Here is a 20045-nt window from a genome sequence, read left to right as displayed (position 1 = left end):
GCTATGTCAAGTTATATTTTATCAGGTCGAGCTATTTTTAGGACCTACTCACCCCTTCTGGGGAATTTACAAAGAACAGGTGTTCTGTTCAGTCGGAAAGGGAAGGAGCAATAAAGATTCCTTTAAATCTTGTTGTTATCATGTGACATTTTCTCTGTGGTCAGAGACAAATGTCAAAAGTCAGTTTGTCTCTTAAAATTAATTTTCATTCTGACTGAAGCGTTCCAGGATTTAGTAAGATGAACGGTCTAACCTGCTGTACAAACCCACACCACATATAAAAAAAAAGTCAACAGTACAAACATTTCAAAATATATTTCAGCAGTTGTGAAAGTCAATTTTTTGTTCTGCTGTCTGGTGAAAACAGTATTTTAATGGGATAAAAACAAATCTGAACCCATTACTTGGTGATGTGCAAAGTATTATATGTATCCCCAAATGCATCACCAGGGACCTGCCTCATTAATATTCATGCAGCCCATTGAAAATGGCTAGCATTCACAGGGATAGTGGCTTGCTGGGGCCAGCAGACCACCATGTCGGTGACAACTTTTTTAAATAAAGCTTTTTGTATTTTAAATGCAGTCTCTTTTCTCTAAAAGAAAATGGAATGCATTTCAAAAATGAAAAGTTTTCAGTTTTTTTTATTTTGTTCTAGAGTGGGCAGAGGTCCCTGTGACCACTGCCTGCTCTGAAAAAATGTTGGCGTCCCCATTCACAAAGGGGACCCCATTCCCATTTGCAAACAGGTTACCACCTCCTTCACGTAGTCGGTAAAGTATGAATATTTTGCGACCGCATTACCAGTCACAAAACATTCATACATATCAGTACGACCCACTATTAGGAAGGGACTAATAGTGACAAGCCCCTTCCTAATAGTGACTCGTAATAGGTTACCGACTCGCAAATAGTGTTTGGTACATAGGAAAGTGCATTTTACCAGTCTCTAATGGCCCAGTAGGCCGTTTGCAACGGGTAAAATGCGTTGTATATCTGGCTTGATTGATTGTAAGTATTAAAAAGGTAAAAGTCAGATTACTTGTTTTGTAGGCTGACATTGGTCGTGTATTGAAGAATTTGGTGTTTTTAAATGCTTTGTCATTTGGGTATATATTTCCTCTATTTAGTTTGGTTCTGGGTTTTCCCTGCATTGTAAAGTTTGGTGATTATCTGTTAGGGTACGTGATGGTTTGATGACTTCCATTAGTCTTGCATGAGCTGCTAAAAAACAGCACAAGAACCAGCAACCTCATTGTCACCAAGTAAGTCTAAAGAAAGTAGTAATTTTGTAGCAGGTGCCAAGAAGCAGTCTTATGCACTAGGGAAACCTGGGAACAGAGGTATGGTCCTTTCTGGCTTTGCTGAAGAAAAAAACCTAATTAAAGTGAAGTTACAGTTACCAAACAAAACCTAAAAACCACTGAAATTTGCCAGTCATAGTTCAGTAAAGTAACCATAGCTCGTGTCTCTGGCATGCACTGCTTTTGTCCTCAAGATATCACTCATGATGTTAAATGGCATTGATGACATCTTTGACATCTCAAATTACATCAGCAAGGATATCATCCTTTCCCTTCCTTTACGAAGAACATATATATATATTTTTTTGAAACCTTAATCTCACTTTAACTATTTTTTTTCTGAGTGAGTTTTTTTTTTTAAATTTAAATGTTTTAGGGTTATCTTTAGTGTTTTTAAAAAAATATATAATGTATATTAAACCCAATCGTTTTCTGCAGTCTAACCAGCCACAGAGGCTGGCTGCAGCATCACGCCGTACCTGAACCTAACCCTCTGATAGCGGCCATTTCCTACCATGGATGGGCATCTGGCTTGCACAGCAGAACCAGGACATTGGACCTGGTTTAGGCACTTCATGATTAAAGTGCTACTGTTCCATGCAGTTTTTTGTGCAATTTTATTCAGTCCTTTTTTGTTTTGTTAACGAAGAGCAAACAGTCCTTTAGGGATTAAGGGCCAGATGTAGCAAAGGGTTTTTACCATTCTGTGTCAATGGGAAATTGTGTTCGTACATATAGCCTTAAAATTGGAAAAATCACTTCTGACCACACCCTTGACTATTTTATTATTATTATTTTTTTTAGGTCCCTTGATGCATCTGCATGAATCTTGCAATGCCAAATTCAGATCGGATGAACTTGTTTTATTAGAATGTTTAGTGCAGATTCATTGAATGGCACCAAAGCTATTAGGAAAACAAATATCGCCTTTTCAATCTAAACTCAGACCTAGCTGTAAGTACAAATATACTATCGCTGTCTGTATGATTGATCTATATGGGTTAAGCTTAAGAACATAAATATATTTTTTAAATGTATTGCTTATCAGTAGTTACCAGCAGGGGAATGTCCCATGCAGAGCAATGAATCCCGATGTGAATGTAAAATAACTCAATCTGCGATGTAATGACCCCTGTACACATCTAAGAAGGATGCAAAAAAACAGGTAATTTTAAAACGCCGGTGTTGTAACACATCGATCAGTGTCACATTGTTGCAGATGTTTTAGGGACCTCTGAAATAAATTATTGTTTACAGAAACAACTCATGCTTTGGGTCTCGGATGAGTAACTCTAAATAAAAAAGGTAATTGATAACATTAACTAATGTTCATCTTAAATATGTTCAGCTTAAAAACTGCTCAGAAAACCAGGGGAAGCAAGATCTGCACACTTATTATTTTTATCTGCAGATGACCAATTTGCGGTGTAAAAATTATACCACAGAGGATTTATTCTATCTGTTAAAATATTGAATTATTGAACCACATCTAAACTGCTGAATATAAAGACGGTGCCATGCTAGAAAGGGATTTCTTTGTAGAAATGGTGCTCTGCAGACACTAAGGCATCTGTTGCAATTTACGGACTCAGTCGTCAAATAAAAGCTAAACATGACAACTGTCTATTGTATAGTTGAGGACTGGAGTATATGATAATATTGGACTGTTGTTTTTGTTCACAGTAATGGGCACATGAGTGAGAATGTTTCAAAGCAGATATATAGGGGGTCATTACGAGTTTGGTGGATGGAAAAGGCAGTCCGCCAAACTCCCGTGGTCAGGTTGCCGCCATTGCGGCCCCCTTCCTGTGGGCCCCATTACGAGTTTCCCGCTGGATCAGCGGGAAATAGCCCATAACATTGACGCCGGCTCATAATTGAGTCTGCTGCAGTGCGTAGGATGCACCAGCACCCATCGCGCTTTAAACTGTCTGCTGAGCAGACAGTGAAAAGGGCAACGGGGCTGACCATGTGGGACCCGTGCATGGGCAGTGTAGGTGCCCCCTTGGGTTCCCCTCCACCCCATCTCCGCTAACCTTTACATGGCGGGGCTACCGCCATGTAAATGCTGGCGGAGAAAGGACTCGTAATCCCCAGGGCAGCGCTGCTTGCAGCGCTACCCTGGCTGGGTAGGACCGCCAGACCGTCATTCAGTCGAAATCTGGCAGTCCGACTTGATGCAACCACCACGGTTGTAATGTGGCTGCTGGACCGCCACATTGCCGGCAGTCCAACCACCACCGTGACCCTTTCATAATGATGCCCATAGTTTTGTGTGTGGTCCAGAGACAGTCTGTTCAGCACATTCTCTTCGCCTATAAACTTTTGCATGTGCTTAGTAATGATAATATTGCTCCTGGGCTTATTGATTCAAAATTTGGTAATACTCTTCTAATGATTAATTTCTTATTGAAAGAGTCAGGAACGAAAATGTCTCATAAAGTACCGCAAGCTTGAAATGATTGTAGCTCTTTTAAATTTGTTAATGAATTGTTAACGAATTTTAGGTGTTTTCCTCTAATTTTATGTTTTTAACTGATATAAAAGTAATGTAATAATACGCAAAACAGTTCCCTATATACTGACTGCTCATTTATTCACTCAACTCTTCAGTTGTTGTAACTGTTCCACAAGGGGTTTCTTTTCTGGTTCCTCATGCTGTTTTGCAGCAGTCTACGTAGAACTGTAAAGTGCTTGTGCTCAACTTGCTGAGCTATTGTACTAGTCTGAAAATGGAGCAGATGTGAATGTAATGTTAAATTATTTGATATAAATCTGACATTATCCTGAAATACATTTTACTAACTTAGTGAGAGCGGTTAGACTCACTACTCTCTCCAGGTAACACACCTTTCTCGTGCAAGATAAATCACATTAGAAAACAAGGGTGTTAGGATTGAGTTATCTGACAGCTGCTTCGCTTTTCTCTACTTCCAGAGAGACCGTTGTAATCAACAACAAAAATTGAATTAAAATTCATTCTACATTATACAACCATCCTTTTTCATGATAGCAAACATACTTTTGTTTGTTTCAGGGTCCTTGTGGCTGACACCTGCAGCAACCATGACATCCATTATCAAGCTCACTGCTCTCTCTGGAGTGCAGGACATGTCTGCGGTCTGTTATCTGCTCCAGGTGGACGAGTTTCGCTTCCTCCTCGACTGTGGGTGGGATGAAGAATTTTCCATGGATGTTATTGATTCTCTTCGGAAGTAAGTAGTCATTGGAAGGAAGAGAGCTGTTAGTGCTTTACATTTGTCACCCAGTATACTATAAATCAGTGGAAAACCGAGTGTTCTCATCCATGCTTTCTTTCCTACTTTACCTGAGCATTCTTAGGAAGAAATGTGATAGCATATGAAATGTTTTATGACAACAACTATAGTTGAATCTCCAGGATTTCCTGCCTGAGAGCAAAATATGCCAGTTTTAGAGAACTCAATAAGTGCCCCTCGCCATGAGTTTCAACTCAAACTAAGTGAAAATCTGGCACGCTGTAGTGACAGAAGAGTTTCCAAAGGGTCTCTCTGTCCACTCTGTTGAATGACTTCTCATAGCCAAAGAAGTTGACATAGAGGGGGGAGTTCCATTTCATTGACTGCTCAATAATGATATGTAGTGTTACAATCTGGTCTATACAGGATCTGTCTTTGTGCAAGTCAGCTTGCTAATCTTACAACTGAGCATGGACGTGTTCCTTCATTCTGTTTAGGGTGACGCTATTGAACACTGCCTGGGCTTGAAAGAAGAGTTATCCCTCTAGTCTATACTTTTTGCAGTTACTCAGTTCCTCTTTCTTGTGAATCTTGATGAGATACCCCTCTTTCCAGTCTTATGGCACTTTTTCCTTTTCCCAGATCCTCCCAAACGTGGGGTAGAGTACGTCTACTGATGTTTTAATGTCTGCCTCCAGTGGCTCTGCCGAAATGTTGTCAGGTCCTGTTGCATTCCATTTCTCAGAAGTTTGATGGCTTGCCGTATTTTTTCCTTGGTGGTCGACTGCAGTCAATTGGCAAGTCCACAGCAACTGGCCGTATTTGTGGTGGAGACTGCGGCACGGGCTGGTTTAGCAGTTCTTCAAAGTCTCCACCCATCTTCATTGTTGGCCTTCATTACCATTTGTCATCCCAGCTTTGTAATTAATAGGTGTTGCTGGCTTCGTATGAATTTTCAGGAGATCTTATGAGGAAACGACCTTAAGCCTTTCAAGTGAGACCTGGAGTCCACCAGGGTTGTTTGCTCTCAACTTTTCTCTCCCTGCTGGCCATAGACTAGATCATGAAGACATCCACAGCAAGTAGAAGAAACTGGATTTAGTGGACACCTTGGATGCTGCTCGATACCCTGGACTTTGCAGATGACCTGGCCCTGTTCTCCAATGCCCATCTGCAGATGCAAGAGAAGAGTGACAAGGTAGCAGCCACATCAGCACAACTTATTCTCAGCATTCACAGGAGAAAAAGCAAGACCCTTAAGGGTTAAATGGTCAGCACAACTGCATTCACTCTTGCAGGTGATGCACTGGAAGAGGTTGAGGTCTTCACCTACTTGTGTAGTGTCACAGACAAGCAGGGCGGCACAGACACCAACGTCGAGGCAAGAATTTGCAAAGCAGGGGCTGTCTTCATTCAGCTAAAGAAGATATGGAGCTCCAAGAACTAACGCTGCAAACCAAGATCAAGCTTTTTAATACCAATGTAAAATTGGTCCTTCTGTATGAAGCAGAAACTTGGAGGACAACAGTGACAACCAGCAACAATGTCCAGACCTTAATCAACACCTATCTGAGGAAAATCCTCTAAATCTGCTGGCCAAACACCATCAGCTGCAACGACCCCATGGAAGCAGACCCCCATGGAAGCAGACTTTCCAACTCCCTCCTCATGAAGAAATCATGAAAAGTCACTGGGGCTGGATATGTCACACCCTCCCCAAATCCGCATCAAACATCACCAGGCAACCCCTGACCTGGAACCCTCAAGGGAAAAGGAAACGAGGAAGGCTAAGAAACAACTGGCATCAAGGCCTCCAGGCTGACGGCAAACAGATGGAGGCTGACTGCAAACAGATGGGTAACACCTGGAGTCAGACTGAAATAAAAGCCTAGGACAGAGGTGGCTGAAGAGTCCTGGTTGAAAGCCTATACCTCAGGAGGGGTAGTTGGCATAAATAAGTGGAAATTGTCCACTGTGCGTTAAGAGTAACATATGGGCAGAGGTGTCAGACTGCCTTGATGTCCATGCTTGATCTCAATACTATCTCCCCTGTCAGTGTCTCATTTCCCCAAACATTTTCTCCCACCTGTAGATCTCAGACAAGGGCAGGGTTTTAGCCAGGTTCATAAGTTGCCTCAGCTGCAGAGCCTGGGGCACCCAGGGGCTCCAGTGCTTGAGGCATCCCAGGATTTGAGTACGCAGGCACACAAGACTCAAACATGTTTGTCACCTTAGGATTGGAGCACTTGGGGCACTCTTGAACAAGAGCTTGTGGGTCTAGTATTTAAGAGATTATGCACTGACTTTATTGCCCACCACCTTAAGGGTTTAGTGAGCATATGTTGTTCTTATTCTAGAATGTTTGTACTTGAGGAAACTCACTTGAACGTGGAGAGGATGCATTTAGCCAGTGTACCTTGGAGTCAGTTGGAATAAAGTATTCATCTGCATGACCTGGATGTGTGGAAAAGTAACTACAGTGGGGCACTCTACCTAAGGCACCATATTAATTTGATCTCCTGACACAACTGCTACATAATAATTTTGTCTGAGCACTTTACCACAAGTACCCTCGTTCAATTTGAACAGATAGTTAAAAAACCAAGCACTTAAATGTCCAGAGGAAAATATAAAACCTTTGTCCTTTTACACAGCCATTACATCTGGTGTTCTGACAGTTTAAAAACAAAGGATCTTGAAGTAACCTGCACCTTGAGAGATATCACTGGAGGGAAGAGTGTGGGGCACTCAAGGATTGGAATGTGTGAGGCAGCCTGGGACTGGAGGAGAGTGTGGCGAAACGAGGAACTGGCTGCACCCCAGCACTGGAGATTGGAGTCCTCTTCAGATGACTATCATTCCCAGGCATGGAGAGTGCCGGTCAGTCTGAGGACTTTGAAGCATCCTGAGTCAAACCAACTATTCCAGAGTCAGCCATAGACCTGGTGAGCGCCTTAGGTAAACCACAGTGTCCGTGTTAGCCTTGGGGCAAGATTGGAGGCCACAGTGCATGCCAGATTCAAACATTTGAACTATCATATTTTCACTTTCAGACACATTTCTACTAAAGTTGTGTTTGTGTTTCTTAATTGATTTTTCTGTGTGATCATTTGCTGCAGCGTGCACTATATTGTGTTAAGTACTTACGCCAATCAGCATTTGAAACTTGCATTTACCCTGAAATATAAAGTTTGGGTTATGTTTCTATTTTCTCACTAACTAATCTTATAAAATAGTACGCAAGTCCCAAGACTATACCAAGAATTTAAGTCAAAGGTGAAAAGAAGCTATATTTCAAACACGAAATATTGTAGCATCTTAAACAGTCAGGAGACAGGAGAAAATAAGAGGAGAGATGAAACCAAACTACAAGAATAGTTGATGTGTTATGAATCTATTTTCTAAACAGCCACCAAAGCAAGAAAACTGTTAGGAATTGCCAGCATCCAGCAATAATGCCCCTGAACGATCTTTAAGGCACAAAATGGTTTCTGGGTCGGTACCTTGGACCCTTTGGTTGAAAACCACAGACCCAGAGAGAGCACCTCGAACGGTAGTCAGACTGCAGGGGAAGCTATTGATACCACATCCTGGTGCACAATCCTAACCAGTTTACAGGAGAAAGATGATCTTCTGAATACCAGCAATGATTGTGTTCTATTAGCCCACCCTTCAAAACATGAGCTGATTAACCACGTCCTATAGTCAGCCTGCTTGTGTGGGAGAGCTGTGTCTGTGTGAAAACCTGGCAGTTGTGACTGCTTTGATCCATCGAGAGACACTCTGGGCATGCTGTGCCATTGTGCTTCACATAATTTCAATGTCCTTTTTCCGTAGACTCTCTTGTTTAAGTTGGGTTTGAAATTGTACTATGAAAGTTCATCCCTTTCTGCTATTATTTATACACTGAGTAGTGGCATAATAAGTTCATGCTAATCCACATAATAACCTGGTTTGGTGGTCAGCTGGTCAATGTGAGTTCTGATCCCACGTTCATCTTTGTGACAAATAAGATGATCGGAGGTAAATTACCTCTCTCAAATGTTTTTCTCAAGTTACAAGTGCCTAGAAACTGTCAGTATGTGTCAGAAAACTAAAATTAGTGGCTCCATGCAAAATAAACGGCCTGTCATGTTCTACTGTGAACACTTAACAATCTGAAGATTTGACTTCATGGTCCGCTTAAAAGAGCGCCCTTGTGGGAACACACATAGACCAGAATGATTCTCAACAGTTGTTTCAAGAATTAAAATTAATATATGGTTTTTAAGGTCTTTCTTGTTGGAAGATTAAAGGCTCCCCTCTCAGCCTTATAGAGACATGACCATTCTAGCACAAAGTAACTTTGAATGTAGATTTTCCAAATAATTTATGATGGAAAGTCTTAATTTTATTAAAGACACGGAGGTGTGTATTATGCTTTCTTTTCTTGCTTTATTTTTAATAGCAGCTGCAGCCAAGAAAAAACACCAATCCCAAAAGGTTTGCAGAACAAGCAACCAATGGGAACAAAAAAGAATCTAACCAATCAGAACCCAATACACATGAAGATATACCAATCCTGACTGCAAGCAGCACTCTTTTCAACTGCGAGATACTCAAGAGAAGGATTTAAACATTGGTAAAATACAAAAAATTATACATATGGCTAGGATAAACGCAAGCAAGTCCCGAATTCTGTTCAGAGTAGGAGAAGAGGAGAATTTGATTGGGTGATGAGGACAAGGATCCGGTTTCAATGATGATTGGAAAGAAGGAAGCCTCTGAGGAGTAGCAGAATCCGGAGCTTCAGCCTGAAGTAGACGATGGAGCGTTGGTAGAAACTAAAAAGGGTGGGTAATATAGAACAGAGTTAGTAAAAATGCGGTGGGATAATACTCGCCTCCGTGTCTTTAATAAAATTAAGACTTTCCATCATAAATTATTTGGAAAATCTACATTTTATGACAAGACCGAAGGCTCCTATTATGCTTGTTCAAAGCATATTAATTACTAGAGAAGTTGCGGTATTAACAGGTTTATAATAAAATGTACGAAAAGTAAAATCATTTGACCAATCTGCCGATCTTAGAATGTCTTCCAAGCGGGAGCCAGCCCAGAAGGCTTTGGACGCCATAGCTCCTCTAGAAGAATGGGCTCCAAATTTTGAGGTGTGAATGCCTGCAAGCAACATTATCCATTTAACCCAACGGGCCAAAGTAGGTGAAGAAACCGGTTTATAGGGTTTCCTGAAGGAAATTAAAAGTTGGGAAGCTGAAGATGTTCTAAGATCGGCAGTCTTTTGTTCATAAACCTTTAAACAATTTCCCACACATAATCTTGGATAATTGGGAAAAAAAGGATAGAAAACAGAAGAAATATTGGTTTGGGTACGTCGAGAAACATTGAAAATTACGCCTGTAGGAGTAAAATGACGGGGAGTGATATCCAAAGCTTTGACATCAGAAAGACGTTCGATAGAGACTAGACAGAGTAACATGGTTAAGTTAGCGGAAAGCATCTTCAAAGACGAGTCATTGTCCTGCCAAGATAAAAACATTTGTAAAACGAGGTTAACATCCCACAAGGCAGAATATTTGGGAAGGGGAGGGTTGGAGAATTTTACTGCTTTTAAAAGGCGACAGATGATAGGGTGTTCCCCTATAGGTTTTCTATTTATGAAAGGATGGTGGAGGGAAATGGCTGACCTATATAAATTGATGGTCCTGTAGGATTTGCCTGAGCTAGCTTGAGAAGCAAGGAAATTAGCTATCAGACTTAGATCTGCTGAAAAGGGATCACAAGCTTTTCCCAGACACCAGCTAGACCAAATAGACCAGGCTGATTTGTAAGCCTTGGATGTGCCCGGAGCCCAGGAGTTGTTGATGTAAGCTGAAGCCTCAAGTGAAATTCCTGGATAAGATGAGGAAGACCTGACACTTTCCAGGCTGATAGAAGAAGAGGTTTGTTGAGGATGAGATTGTGAGGAAGGCCTTGGGGATTGAGAAGGAGGGATGGGAAGGAAGGAGGACTGGGAAATCGATAGATAGTTCGAGAAGAGGAGGATACCACACTTGGGATTGCCAGAACGGGACAATCAGAACTACAGTGGCTTTCTGACGCTGAAGATGAGCGAGTACTCTGTTTATCATGATGAAAGGAGGGAAGGCGTAATTTATTGAATGGGACCACTGTTGACGAAAAGCACTGGTCGCTAGAGCCTGAGGATCTGGTCTCCAGCTGAAGAAATGAGGAAGTTGGGAGTTGAGTCGAGATGCGAAGAGGTCTATTTGGAAGGGACCCCATTTGTGATGTAATAACTTGAAAACAGAAGAATGAAGTTTCCAGTCGCTGGAGTCGGAGAGATGACGCGAATATCAATCTGCCACTGAGTTGAGCAAACCTGGCAAGTATTCTGCTCGAACTGAAATTTTTCGGTGTAGGCAGAATTCCCAGAAATTTTTGGCTAATTCGGCTAGAGGTTTGGATTTGGTACCGCCGAGATGATTGATGTATTTGACTGCAGATAGGTTGTCCATACGGAGAAGGACTGAACAGTGGACTCTGTTTTTGGTGAAGCTTCTGATCGCAAAGGAGCCTGCAAGCATCTCTAAACAATTGATGTGCAATGAAGACTCCTGAGGTGACCATGTGCCTCCAGTCGATATTTGACCACACCTTGCGCCCCAACCTGTTAGGCTTGCATCAGATTCTAAGACAAGATCTGGGGCTGATGCAAAGATATTCCTGCCATTCCAGGCTTCTAGATGGTCTAGCCACCATTGGAGTTCTGTACGGGATTCAAGATCGAGTAGGATGGAATCTGAGTAGGCAAGACCCTTGTGCAGATGGCGAATCTTTAGTCTCGGTAGTGGAGAGGACCTGGAAAGATTGATTGAATCGAGGAAGAAAGAAGTCCTACAATTCTTGCAAGAGACATTAGGGAGAGAAGAGTCTGCTGTAAAGAGAGGGTTATCTCTGATTTGATAGATTTTATTTTTGGTTCTGGGAGCTGAAGAGTGCCTTGAGTGGAAGTGACTAAAAAACCTAGAAATTCCATGCTTTGCAACGGAATAAAGACTGATTTCTCGTTGTTGATTATGAACCCTAGATCTGAAAGGAGAGAAATGGTGTAGGAAAGTTGAGAACGAAGAATAGAGACGTCCTAATGCATGAGGAGAATATCGTCTTGGTAAATTATCAGTCTGAAACCTTGAGCTCTGAGATGAGCTACAATTGGTTTCATTAATTTGGCGAAACACCAAGGGGCTGAAGAAAGACCGAAGGGTAGGCAAGTAAACTGATAGGTTTGATGCAGCCATTGAAACTGAAGAAACTTTCTGTGAAAGTAATGAATGGGTACTGTTAAATAGGCATCTTGAAGATCCAGCCGGACCATCCAGTCGTTCAAAAGAAGAGAATCCCTGAGATGAAGGATTATTTCCATCTTGAAGTGACGATAAATGACGAATTGGTTGAATTGCTAGAGATTGATGACTGGTCTGATTTTTTTGTTTCTTCTCTACTACTAAAAAAGGGAACTTATAAAGCTTGATTGAAGAGGATGGGCGCGTTGAATAGTACGTTTTCGAAGAAGTTCTTGGATTTCGAATGAGATCAGGTTTGACATTTTTGATGAGAATTTGAGAGGGGAAGATGAGACACTTGAATGGGTGTATCGTAAAATTCTATTAAATAACCTTTGACGGTGTTGAGAACCCAGGGATCTAAGGTAATCTCTTTCCACCTGTGGAGAAACTTTTTTTAAACGACCCCCTATAGAAAGATGGCTAGAAAATTGGCTTACCTGAGTTATTGTATGCCTTGGAACTACGTTGATTTCTGCCCCTGAACCCTCTGGAACGTTGGGGATAGAATTGCGGCCGGAAGTCTTACTGTTGAGAATTGTAGGAACCTCTGAAGCCTTGATTTCTGAAGGACCGGCCGGTAAAGTGGCCTTTTCCTCTACCGGCCCTGGCAAAAACCTGTGCATTGAACACCTTCTTAAGGTATTGCTGTGCCTTATCTAAAGAGGCAAAAGTGGTAACATATCTACTCAACTCTTTGATAAAAGAATCTCCAAAGAGAAGTCCGTCAGCTTTAGGCCCTGGATCCATAGCGGACAGATTCGCAAGTTTCGGATCCAACTTGAGCAGAAGTCTTTTGCGGCGTTCATGTGTCATGGCAGAGTTTGCGTTGCCGAGTAGACAGAAGGCTCGCTGAATCCAGAGAGACAATTCCTCAGGATCTATAGCGTCATCATTGAGCCTTGCGGATTCAGCCATTTCACGGGCTAGGGGACCAACCATATCCAGGACTTTGCCCTGGCAGAGGGACCAAGCTCTGTCTACTCCCTTGCGGGGATCTTTCCCGAATTTAGAGGAGAAAGTTATCATTGACTAGTCAATAGATGGAGTGGATGTAATGTGTAGGGGAAGCGTGGGTCTAGGACACTCAGAACGGAGTTGGATAGAACTTGCTTGTCTAGAGGAAGATGTAATTTACCCAAGATGTAATTTGCCACGTGTTCAGAGGGTAGCCATTCAGTGGAATTGGGGTGATGAATTAAGCCAGGCTCAAACATGGGATTACCATCAGCGTCTAAAAGGGGGGAAGGGGACTGGTCAGATGACGCTGATTTTGCCTTTTTGGGAGGAGTCCCAAACCAAAAATCAGAAGTATTAAAATTGTCATTATCTGTATTGGACCCAATATCGTCCATGTCATCATCTGTGTCTTTAATGGCTTCAATCACAATCCTATGGGTTTTGGAAATATGTTTTGTTTTTGTTTTACTTTTTAAACCCATGGTATTTTTCCCCTCCGCATTAGGAGGCCTGTGAGGAGCTTCGTCCTCTGTCCTGTGTGAGTTTAACTCACTGTTTGTTAGCGCAGAAGAGGCGTTTGGCTGATTAGAAATAGAAGCCTCCGTGGCTTTGCGCTTTCTGCTTTCCCCCGCAGAATGGGCCAGTTGTGATTGGGAGAGACAGGAAGACACAGTATTGTCGATTTCTTTTGAAATTTTTGCCATTGAGGCAGAAACTGCCTTGGTTACAGAAGACTGAATAAAGTTGTTTAAATTATTTGAAAAGGCCACTTCAGAATCATCATTTTCGGTGAAAAAGGCTGAAAAATCCATTTTACTGAAAGGCAAAACAAGAAACCAAAAACTGGTAAACACAGGGTTAAATAGAAAGGGGAGGGGTTTGAACAAAAGTTCAGTGACTCACAGAATGGCTACCAACCAAAAAGAAGAAGCGATGAAGCCACGCCTAACCATGAAGTGGCAGAGCAGTGAAGACGAATACTGCTGAGTGCGAGGAGGCTGCCGGTGAAAGTAATGCGGCTGGGAAGCGATCGACTGGAGACCGGTAGGTCTAGAAATAGGCTGGTATGTCTGCGCGACGGAAGGGCAACAGCTTTGAAGCGGTAATAGCAGGAAATAAGACGCGCGTCAAAAGGCGTTCACAATGGAACGCAGACACGCTGGAAGCCGGCTGAAGGAAGAACGCGAGTGAAGGGCGTTCGTAATAGAACGCTGGAACTCGGCGCGAGGGAGACAACAGGAGAAGGGAGAAAGGTCTAAATATACATTTTTAAAAGCGTATGGAAGCGCAAACACGCGCTCAACATGAAAGATATAACAACCATAAAATAACATGTAATATTTTGAAAGGCTAAATAAACCATGCACAATAATAGAATCAGAGTACCAAAGAGATATACTTATCTTGACTGTGAGCAGCAAGAAAAGAGGGCTGCTTGCAGTCAGGATTGGAATATCTTCATGTGTATTGGGTTCTGATTGGTTAGATTCTTCTTTGTTCCCATTGGTTGCTTGTTCTGCAAACCTTTTGGGATTGGTGTTTTTTCTTGGCTGCAGCTGCTATTAATATATTAAAAATAAAGCAAGAAAAGAAAGCATAATAGGAGCCTCCGGTCTTGTCACAAAATTCTGGTTTTAAGTTTTTTTTAAAGTTGTAAGTTGGTGCAGAAGTGATTCAATTAAACTGAAGTTGATTAGGCGTTAAAACGTGATTGAAAAGGTAAGGACATTTTTTCAGCTGGGACTTTTTTCTTTTAGAGAAAGTTTGGTTCTCAGATACATTAGGAATGCATTTGGTAAAGAATTAGTTGATAGGCCCAGATTTATTCGCGGTCTTGGGTTGTATTTTTTTAACTTTTCCCGCAAGGGTTGGTGGTATATTTCAAGTTTGACTATTAGCAAAGGTCGTAAAAATTGCACTGCGTGTGGTTTTAAGATGCCGATTACAAATTTGAAAACCTATTCAATCTGATGTGTGATCATACCTTAAGCATTATGTGGTTACAAAGAAAAGTTTACAATACAGAATTATGCATGCATTTCTATTATAACATGTATATTTGTTCCTTCCAGGCATGCTCACCAAGTCGATGCCGTCCTGCTCTCCCACCCAGACCCCGTGCACCTAGGTGCACTCCCGTACGCTGTTGGAAAGCTAGGCTTAAACTGTGCAATCTATGCAACCATACCTGTTTACAAAATGGGGCAAATGTTTATGTACGATCTGTACCAGGTATGCTTTACTTTTTAATGTCAATTAAATTACTTATTTTCCTATTTAGAAGATTGATGTTGTGCTTAGTAACATTTTTATTTTATATTTCTGATGGACTTAGTCACGCCACAATACTGAAGACTTCAGTCTCTTTACGTTGGACGATGTCGATTCAGCTTTTGATAAAATACAGCAACTGAAGTTCTCCCAGATCGTGAACTTGAAAGGTAAAATCTGGAATGTATTGTTTTCTTAGGATTTCTCTTTTTTTTGTGGCCACAGGCCTACTTAGAGACCGGTGGGCATACTCTATGCAGTCTGACTGCTGGGCATATGTTCAGTATGTTGGCTGCCAAAGGAATATAATGAGATGCATTGTCATGTTTGCATTTAAAAAACACTCTGGCAAAGCATCTCTAGTATCACAGCTTTTAGAGGAGTGAGTCACGATGCCCCTTCCCCCACTCAGCATCCGTCCCATATTTATATCTTGTCCACTAGCGACTTAATTCACAAGACAGTTCAGATCAACATAGCGATCCCTGAGTATTGGTACTTTGGGCTGAATGAACCACCCTCCTCCTTCCAAGAATCATTCATATAGCTAAGAACTTCACCTATTTTAGGCGGGTCTCTTGTAAACAAGTGTTATACCACTGCTTATCGTTAATATATTCCAGGATCCTGCCTGTCTTTCTGGAGTTTCTTAAGCAGTTTACATTTCTAGTTCTAAACATGGAAGAAGAGAGGAAGAGAACATTTGCCTTCACTGACGAGATCGTTTGGCACCCATGAACTCATAATCTTTATTATATATTCACTAAAGAGCATGTTAGTCATAGCTATTATCAGATTGAACCTCACTACCTTATCCTTTCTTTCCTCCCTTCCTACCAATGAGGAACAACTAGACAGGTTTGGGGCCCTTCTACTCTATCGGTTCTCTTGTCTACTTACCAATCTAGTTTAGATCCTACTCCATATAGAAATTACGAGCTTTTTATTGCAGCCTTTGGTGGGATTCATAAATCTACATAAACTTGAGAAATCTGAATGGTACACAAAATGCATGGCAGGGGGAAAAAAGAGACACTCCTAGAAACCCACTGAATACATGTTTAGTGCAGAAACACAGCAAGCTGCAAAAATATTGGAAGTGTGAATTTGTAATTTAAATAGACCAGCAGACAATGGCAGCTACATCCAGATTGTGGGGAGTCTGGTGAGACATCGGGTGCTAATGGCCAATATTTATGCCCCAAATGTTGATAGACCAGATTTCTTTTGTACGCTAATGGCAAATGTCGTCCGCATGAAGTATGATCACATCTTGCTGGGAGGTGATTTTAACCTCTTACTTGACTCACACCTAGACTCCACTGTCTCACCCCTGACTAACAAACCCAAATCAGTACAAATCATTTGTGAACTATGCAGCACTTTTCTACTTCACAGCCCTTGGTGCCTGCCCAATGCCTCTGCCCACTTGCATCACTCTACACCTCATGACATATGGTCTCTTATCGATTATTGGTTGCTTTCCGCCAGACTGTCCCCATGGCTTGCACACTTTCTGACCACGCACTTGTAAGTCTGGTAGTGGCTTGGAAAGATATTGGCTGTTCCCCGCTATGGCATTACATAATGAGCTCTTTCGTTCTGAACTTCGCTCAGCAATTGTTGAATAATTTGCGCTTAGTGTTGGCTCAGTCCCGACCCAAGGTACACTGTGGGAGGCCTTTAAGGCCTATATTCAAGGTGTATGCATATCCAAACAAGCAGGAGTCCTGCACATTATTCGTGCCAGTCTAACCCACATGGAGGCACAATTGATAGAGACAGAGAAACTTGCCGCACAGCGACATGGTGCTCCACTGCCCACACAACGCTCCTCCCTTGGCTGAATATCGGGATCTGGCAGAGCACGAGGTCCTCTTCCTGGAGAAGTACGCAAGAGCCCGCCTTTACGGGGAGGGTGAACGCACGGGACACACGTTGGCTGGGTCACTATGACCTGCTAGGGGCTCTTCCCACTTTCCTGAATTATCTATGTCCCTGTCGGCGAAGGTATTTTGACTACCTTCATTATTGCACTCAACTGTACTGCACTCTGCTGTCAATTGACAACGTCTCCCTATTCTCATATCTAGAAGAGGTGGCCATGGTATGGCTCACTAGGGCCCCCCAACAATTATTTGCCGAACCCATATCCTGTGACGAAATTATCCACGCTATTGACTCCTTAGACGGCACTAGAGCCCCTCGACTAGATGGCTTTACTGGTACCGTTTACAAACCGGTCAAACACATCCTTGCTCCTCACCTCCTAGCATGTACGGTGAGTCACTTGCGACAGGTTCTCCACCTCCAGCACTATGTGAATCAGTCATCACCCTGTTCTTTAAACCCGGCAAGGACCCCCACGGCTGCGGCTCTTATCAACCCTTATCACTTCTAAATTCCGACAACTATATTTTCACCAAGGTTCTCTCGAATTCGCTTTCTCACCTTTTTGGAGCAGATTATTTTGGTGGTTCCACCCCACATCCCTCAATCTACGCACCGTTTTTTTGGTCATTAATCACATTTCTCCCGACACTGCTGTAGCTGTAGCGTTACTCGTTGCTGAGTAGGCTTTCCATTCACTGGAATGGCCTTCTCTGCATGCTAAGGTTCACAAGTTGGGCATACCACAAAACTTTATTTCCATGATTGTTACTAAATTCCCATCCGACAGCTCGGATTAGAGCCAAGGGCTCCTCCCTTTTTGAAGTTTCAAGGGGCACTAAACGGGGCTGTCCACTTTCTCCCCTCCTTTTCATCATTGCATAGGACCCACTCCACCCACCCCCGGTCAACCATTGTCAAGAAAAATATATGTAACGTGCTGCAATTTCAAACCAGCCCATTACTCCTTTCTTTATATGATGTTGACATCTTACTTTTTGTGTATCATCCCTCTGCACCCTCCCACCTATCCTTTGTGAGATCACCCACTTCGGGTCGTTCTCTGGCCTCCATATCAAGAGGTCCAAATTGGACCTGCTCCCATTCACCGACTCCACTATTCCCTTCCATAGCGAATTTCCCTTGTCCTGGTGTCGGGACCGGTCAGGTACTCGGGCAGCATGCTTCGCCATGATAAAGAACAGGTGATCAGACTTAATTAAGGCCCTGCTATAGACAAATTAACATCTCAAATAGATTATTAGATTCAGCTTCATCTCCTGATGGCTGGCTGCATTGCTATAATAAAGATGGTCATACTCCCCCGAATCTTGTGTTTATTTCTCAGTATACCAATTCTCTCACTAACTCCTTCTTTGCCATGCTGTGCAGCCTTCTCCTCAAACTCATATGGGATAGCTGCCACCCTGAGAGGCAGCAGGGATGCATTGGTACTACCATCTGAGCGAGGAGGGTTTGGCGTACCCCACATTCTACTATATTACCTTGTGACCCATTGCCAATATGCCCACCAATGGTTCCACCCTGACGCCAATATATGAAACCTAAAGTCGATCTGGCCACCCCTACCACGCTTTCCTCTTTCCTCCCCTCTGAGATCCCCACTAGATCTCACGAACATTCAACCACACTCTACTACTAGTTGGGCTTGGAAAAAGCTCTTACGGCTTCTAGGGGGCACCCTCCTTTACTCACCATCATTACCACTGGCTTCCAACACCTGGTTACCTATTACTGGAGAACTAATAGTCCAGCGCACACTCACAAGACACGCACTTCACACCTTTGCTGACCTGGTCCCTGCAGGCCTCATGATGACATAACAGATGAGAACCACCTCCCCGCAGCCACCCAGATGGATCGATTCATCCTGAGGCGCATCCAGAGTGTCCTCTGTGCAGCTATATCGACATACCCTTTAGCTCCATCTGAGCCCCTCCCCCTGTCTTTGCTGATTGCCGACGAGAGTGGACGATGATTGGTTTCTAAACTCTTATCACATGTGCACAGCCTTCCTTCCCTCTCGCAATGAGAAACTCCGTCGATCTTGGAGTCCAATTTGAGGCACACACCCTCTGATAAAATACGGTAGGTCTGCTGTGCACAGGCACGTTTTGTTTCACCCAGTTATCGCCACAAGCTTCCACATTATACATTTTTATGTAGAGTGTCTGTCATGCCTAACATTCTTGTGTGTTTCGACCTCACAAGGCCCTCTGCCTGCCCAAGATACCACGATCCGGAGGCAGATTTTGCACACCTGCCCTGGACATGCCAATCAATGGCCTCCTACTGGTAATCCATTTATTATATGCTTGCCCAAATGACAGACCTAAATCTCATCCCGACCCTCTGGTAGCCCTACTAGGCTACGTTCAAGATATCCCCACACTGGTGTGCCATTTCACCGCCATCGCACTGTTGTTGACTAAACGTAAAGTAGCACTCCCCTGGGGCACTAGATGCTCTCCAACCACCAAGGCATGGCTTGACAGCCGGCCTTTTGTGACATCGTTAGTGATTTATATGCCATACTGCAGACCCCCACCTCTTGCCCTAAGAACATTTGGCAACCGCTCTGTAATTATTTGATGATCACAGGACACCCTAGTCAATCCCCTGATTTGACCCCCTTGGGCACCAACCTTCCCCCACCCCACACTCTTCAAGCCCCCACTGTACTGTTTTAACTGATTTATTTATCTTCCATTCCTTGATATTTTGTTTATTTTTATTTTATTATTATGATGTTTTAAAATCTTTTTTTTATTGAGTTTTCATACCAAGGTTAAGTTAGATACATTCCACGATAACAAACCGTGCACTTACATTTGTCAATTCAGAGTTATGGTGTGTTGTATCAAGTAATCAATTGTGTGTAGGTCTATTGTATAGGAGTTATTGATGTAATCTCATACATTCCCTGTGTGTGCAGGTTGAAACAAGAGAAGTCTTAAAAGAATGTTGAACGATTTAACAAATGAACAGGGGTAGGAACCAAGGGGAGAGATAGTGTTATGATTCAGGAGTGGGTA

At 42.7% G+C, this 20045-nt stretch overlaps 1 protein-coding gene across 2 annotated transcripts in view; it reads left to right on the top strand.

The window, feature by feature from the left end:
- Window positions 1-20045, top strand: part of CPSF2 (cleavage and polyadenylation specific factor 2) — a 188865-nt gene that overhangs the window by 4685 nt on the left and 164135 nt on the right. Inside the window, exons 2-5 of one of the 2 annotated variants that reach the window (XM_069208202.1) lie at window positions 2109-2258; window positions 4342-4519; window positions 14901-15060; window positions 15164-15269. In XM_069208202.1, the coding sequence (XP_069064303.1) occupies window positions 2198-2258; window positions 4342-4519; window positions 14901-15060; window positions 15164-15269 (505 nt within the window). In that variant the 5' untranslated portion in view covers window positions 2109-2197. The remainder of the gene's footprint in view (window positions 1-2108; window positions 2259-4341; window positions 4520-14900; window positions 15061-15163; window positions 15270-20045) is intronic. The other variant, XM_069208203.1, reaches the window with a different exon arrangement.

The sequence above is a fragment of the Pleurodeles waltl genome, chromosome 9 (assembly GCF_031143425.1).
Source record: "Pleurodeles waltl isolate 20211129_DDA chromosome 9, aPleWal1.hap1.20221129, whole genome shotgun sequence".
NCBI classification, from domain to species: domain Eukaryota; kingdom Metazoa; phylum Chordata; class Amphibia; order Caudata; family Salamandridae; genus Pleurodeles; species Pleurodeles waltl.
Note: the sequence above shows the minus strand (reverse complement) of the source record. Positions and strands in the feature narration are given on the sequence as shown.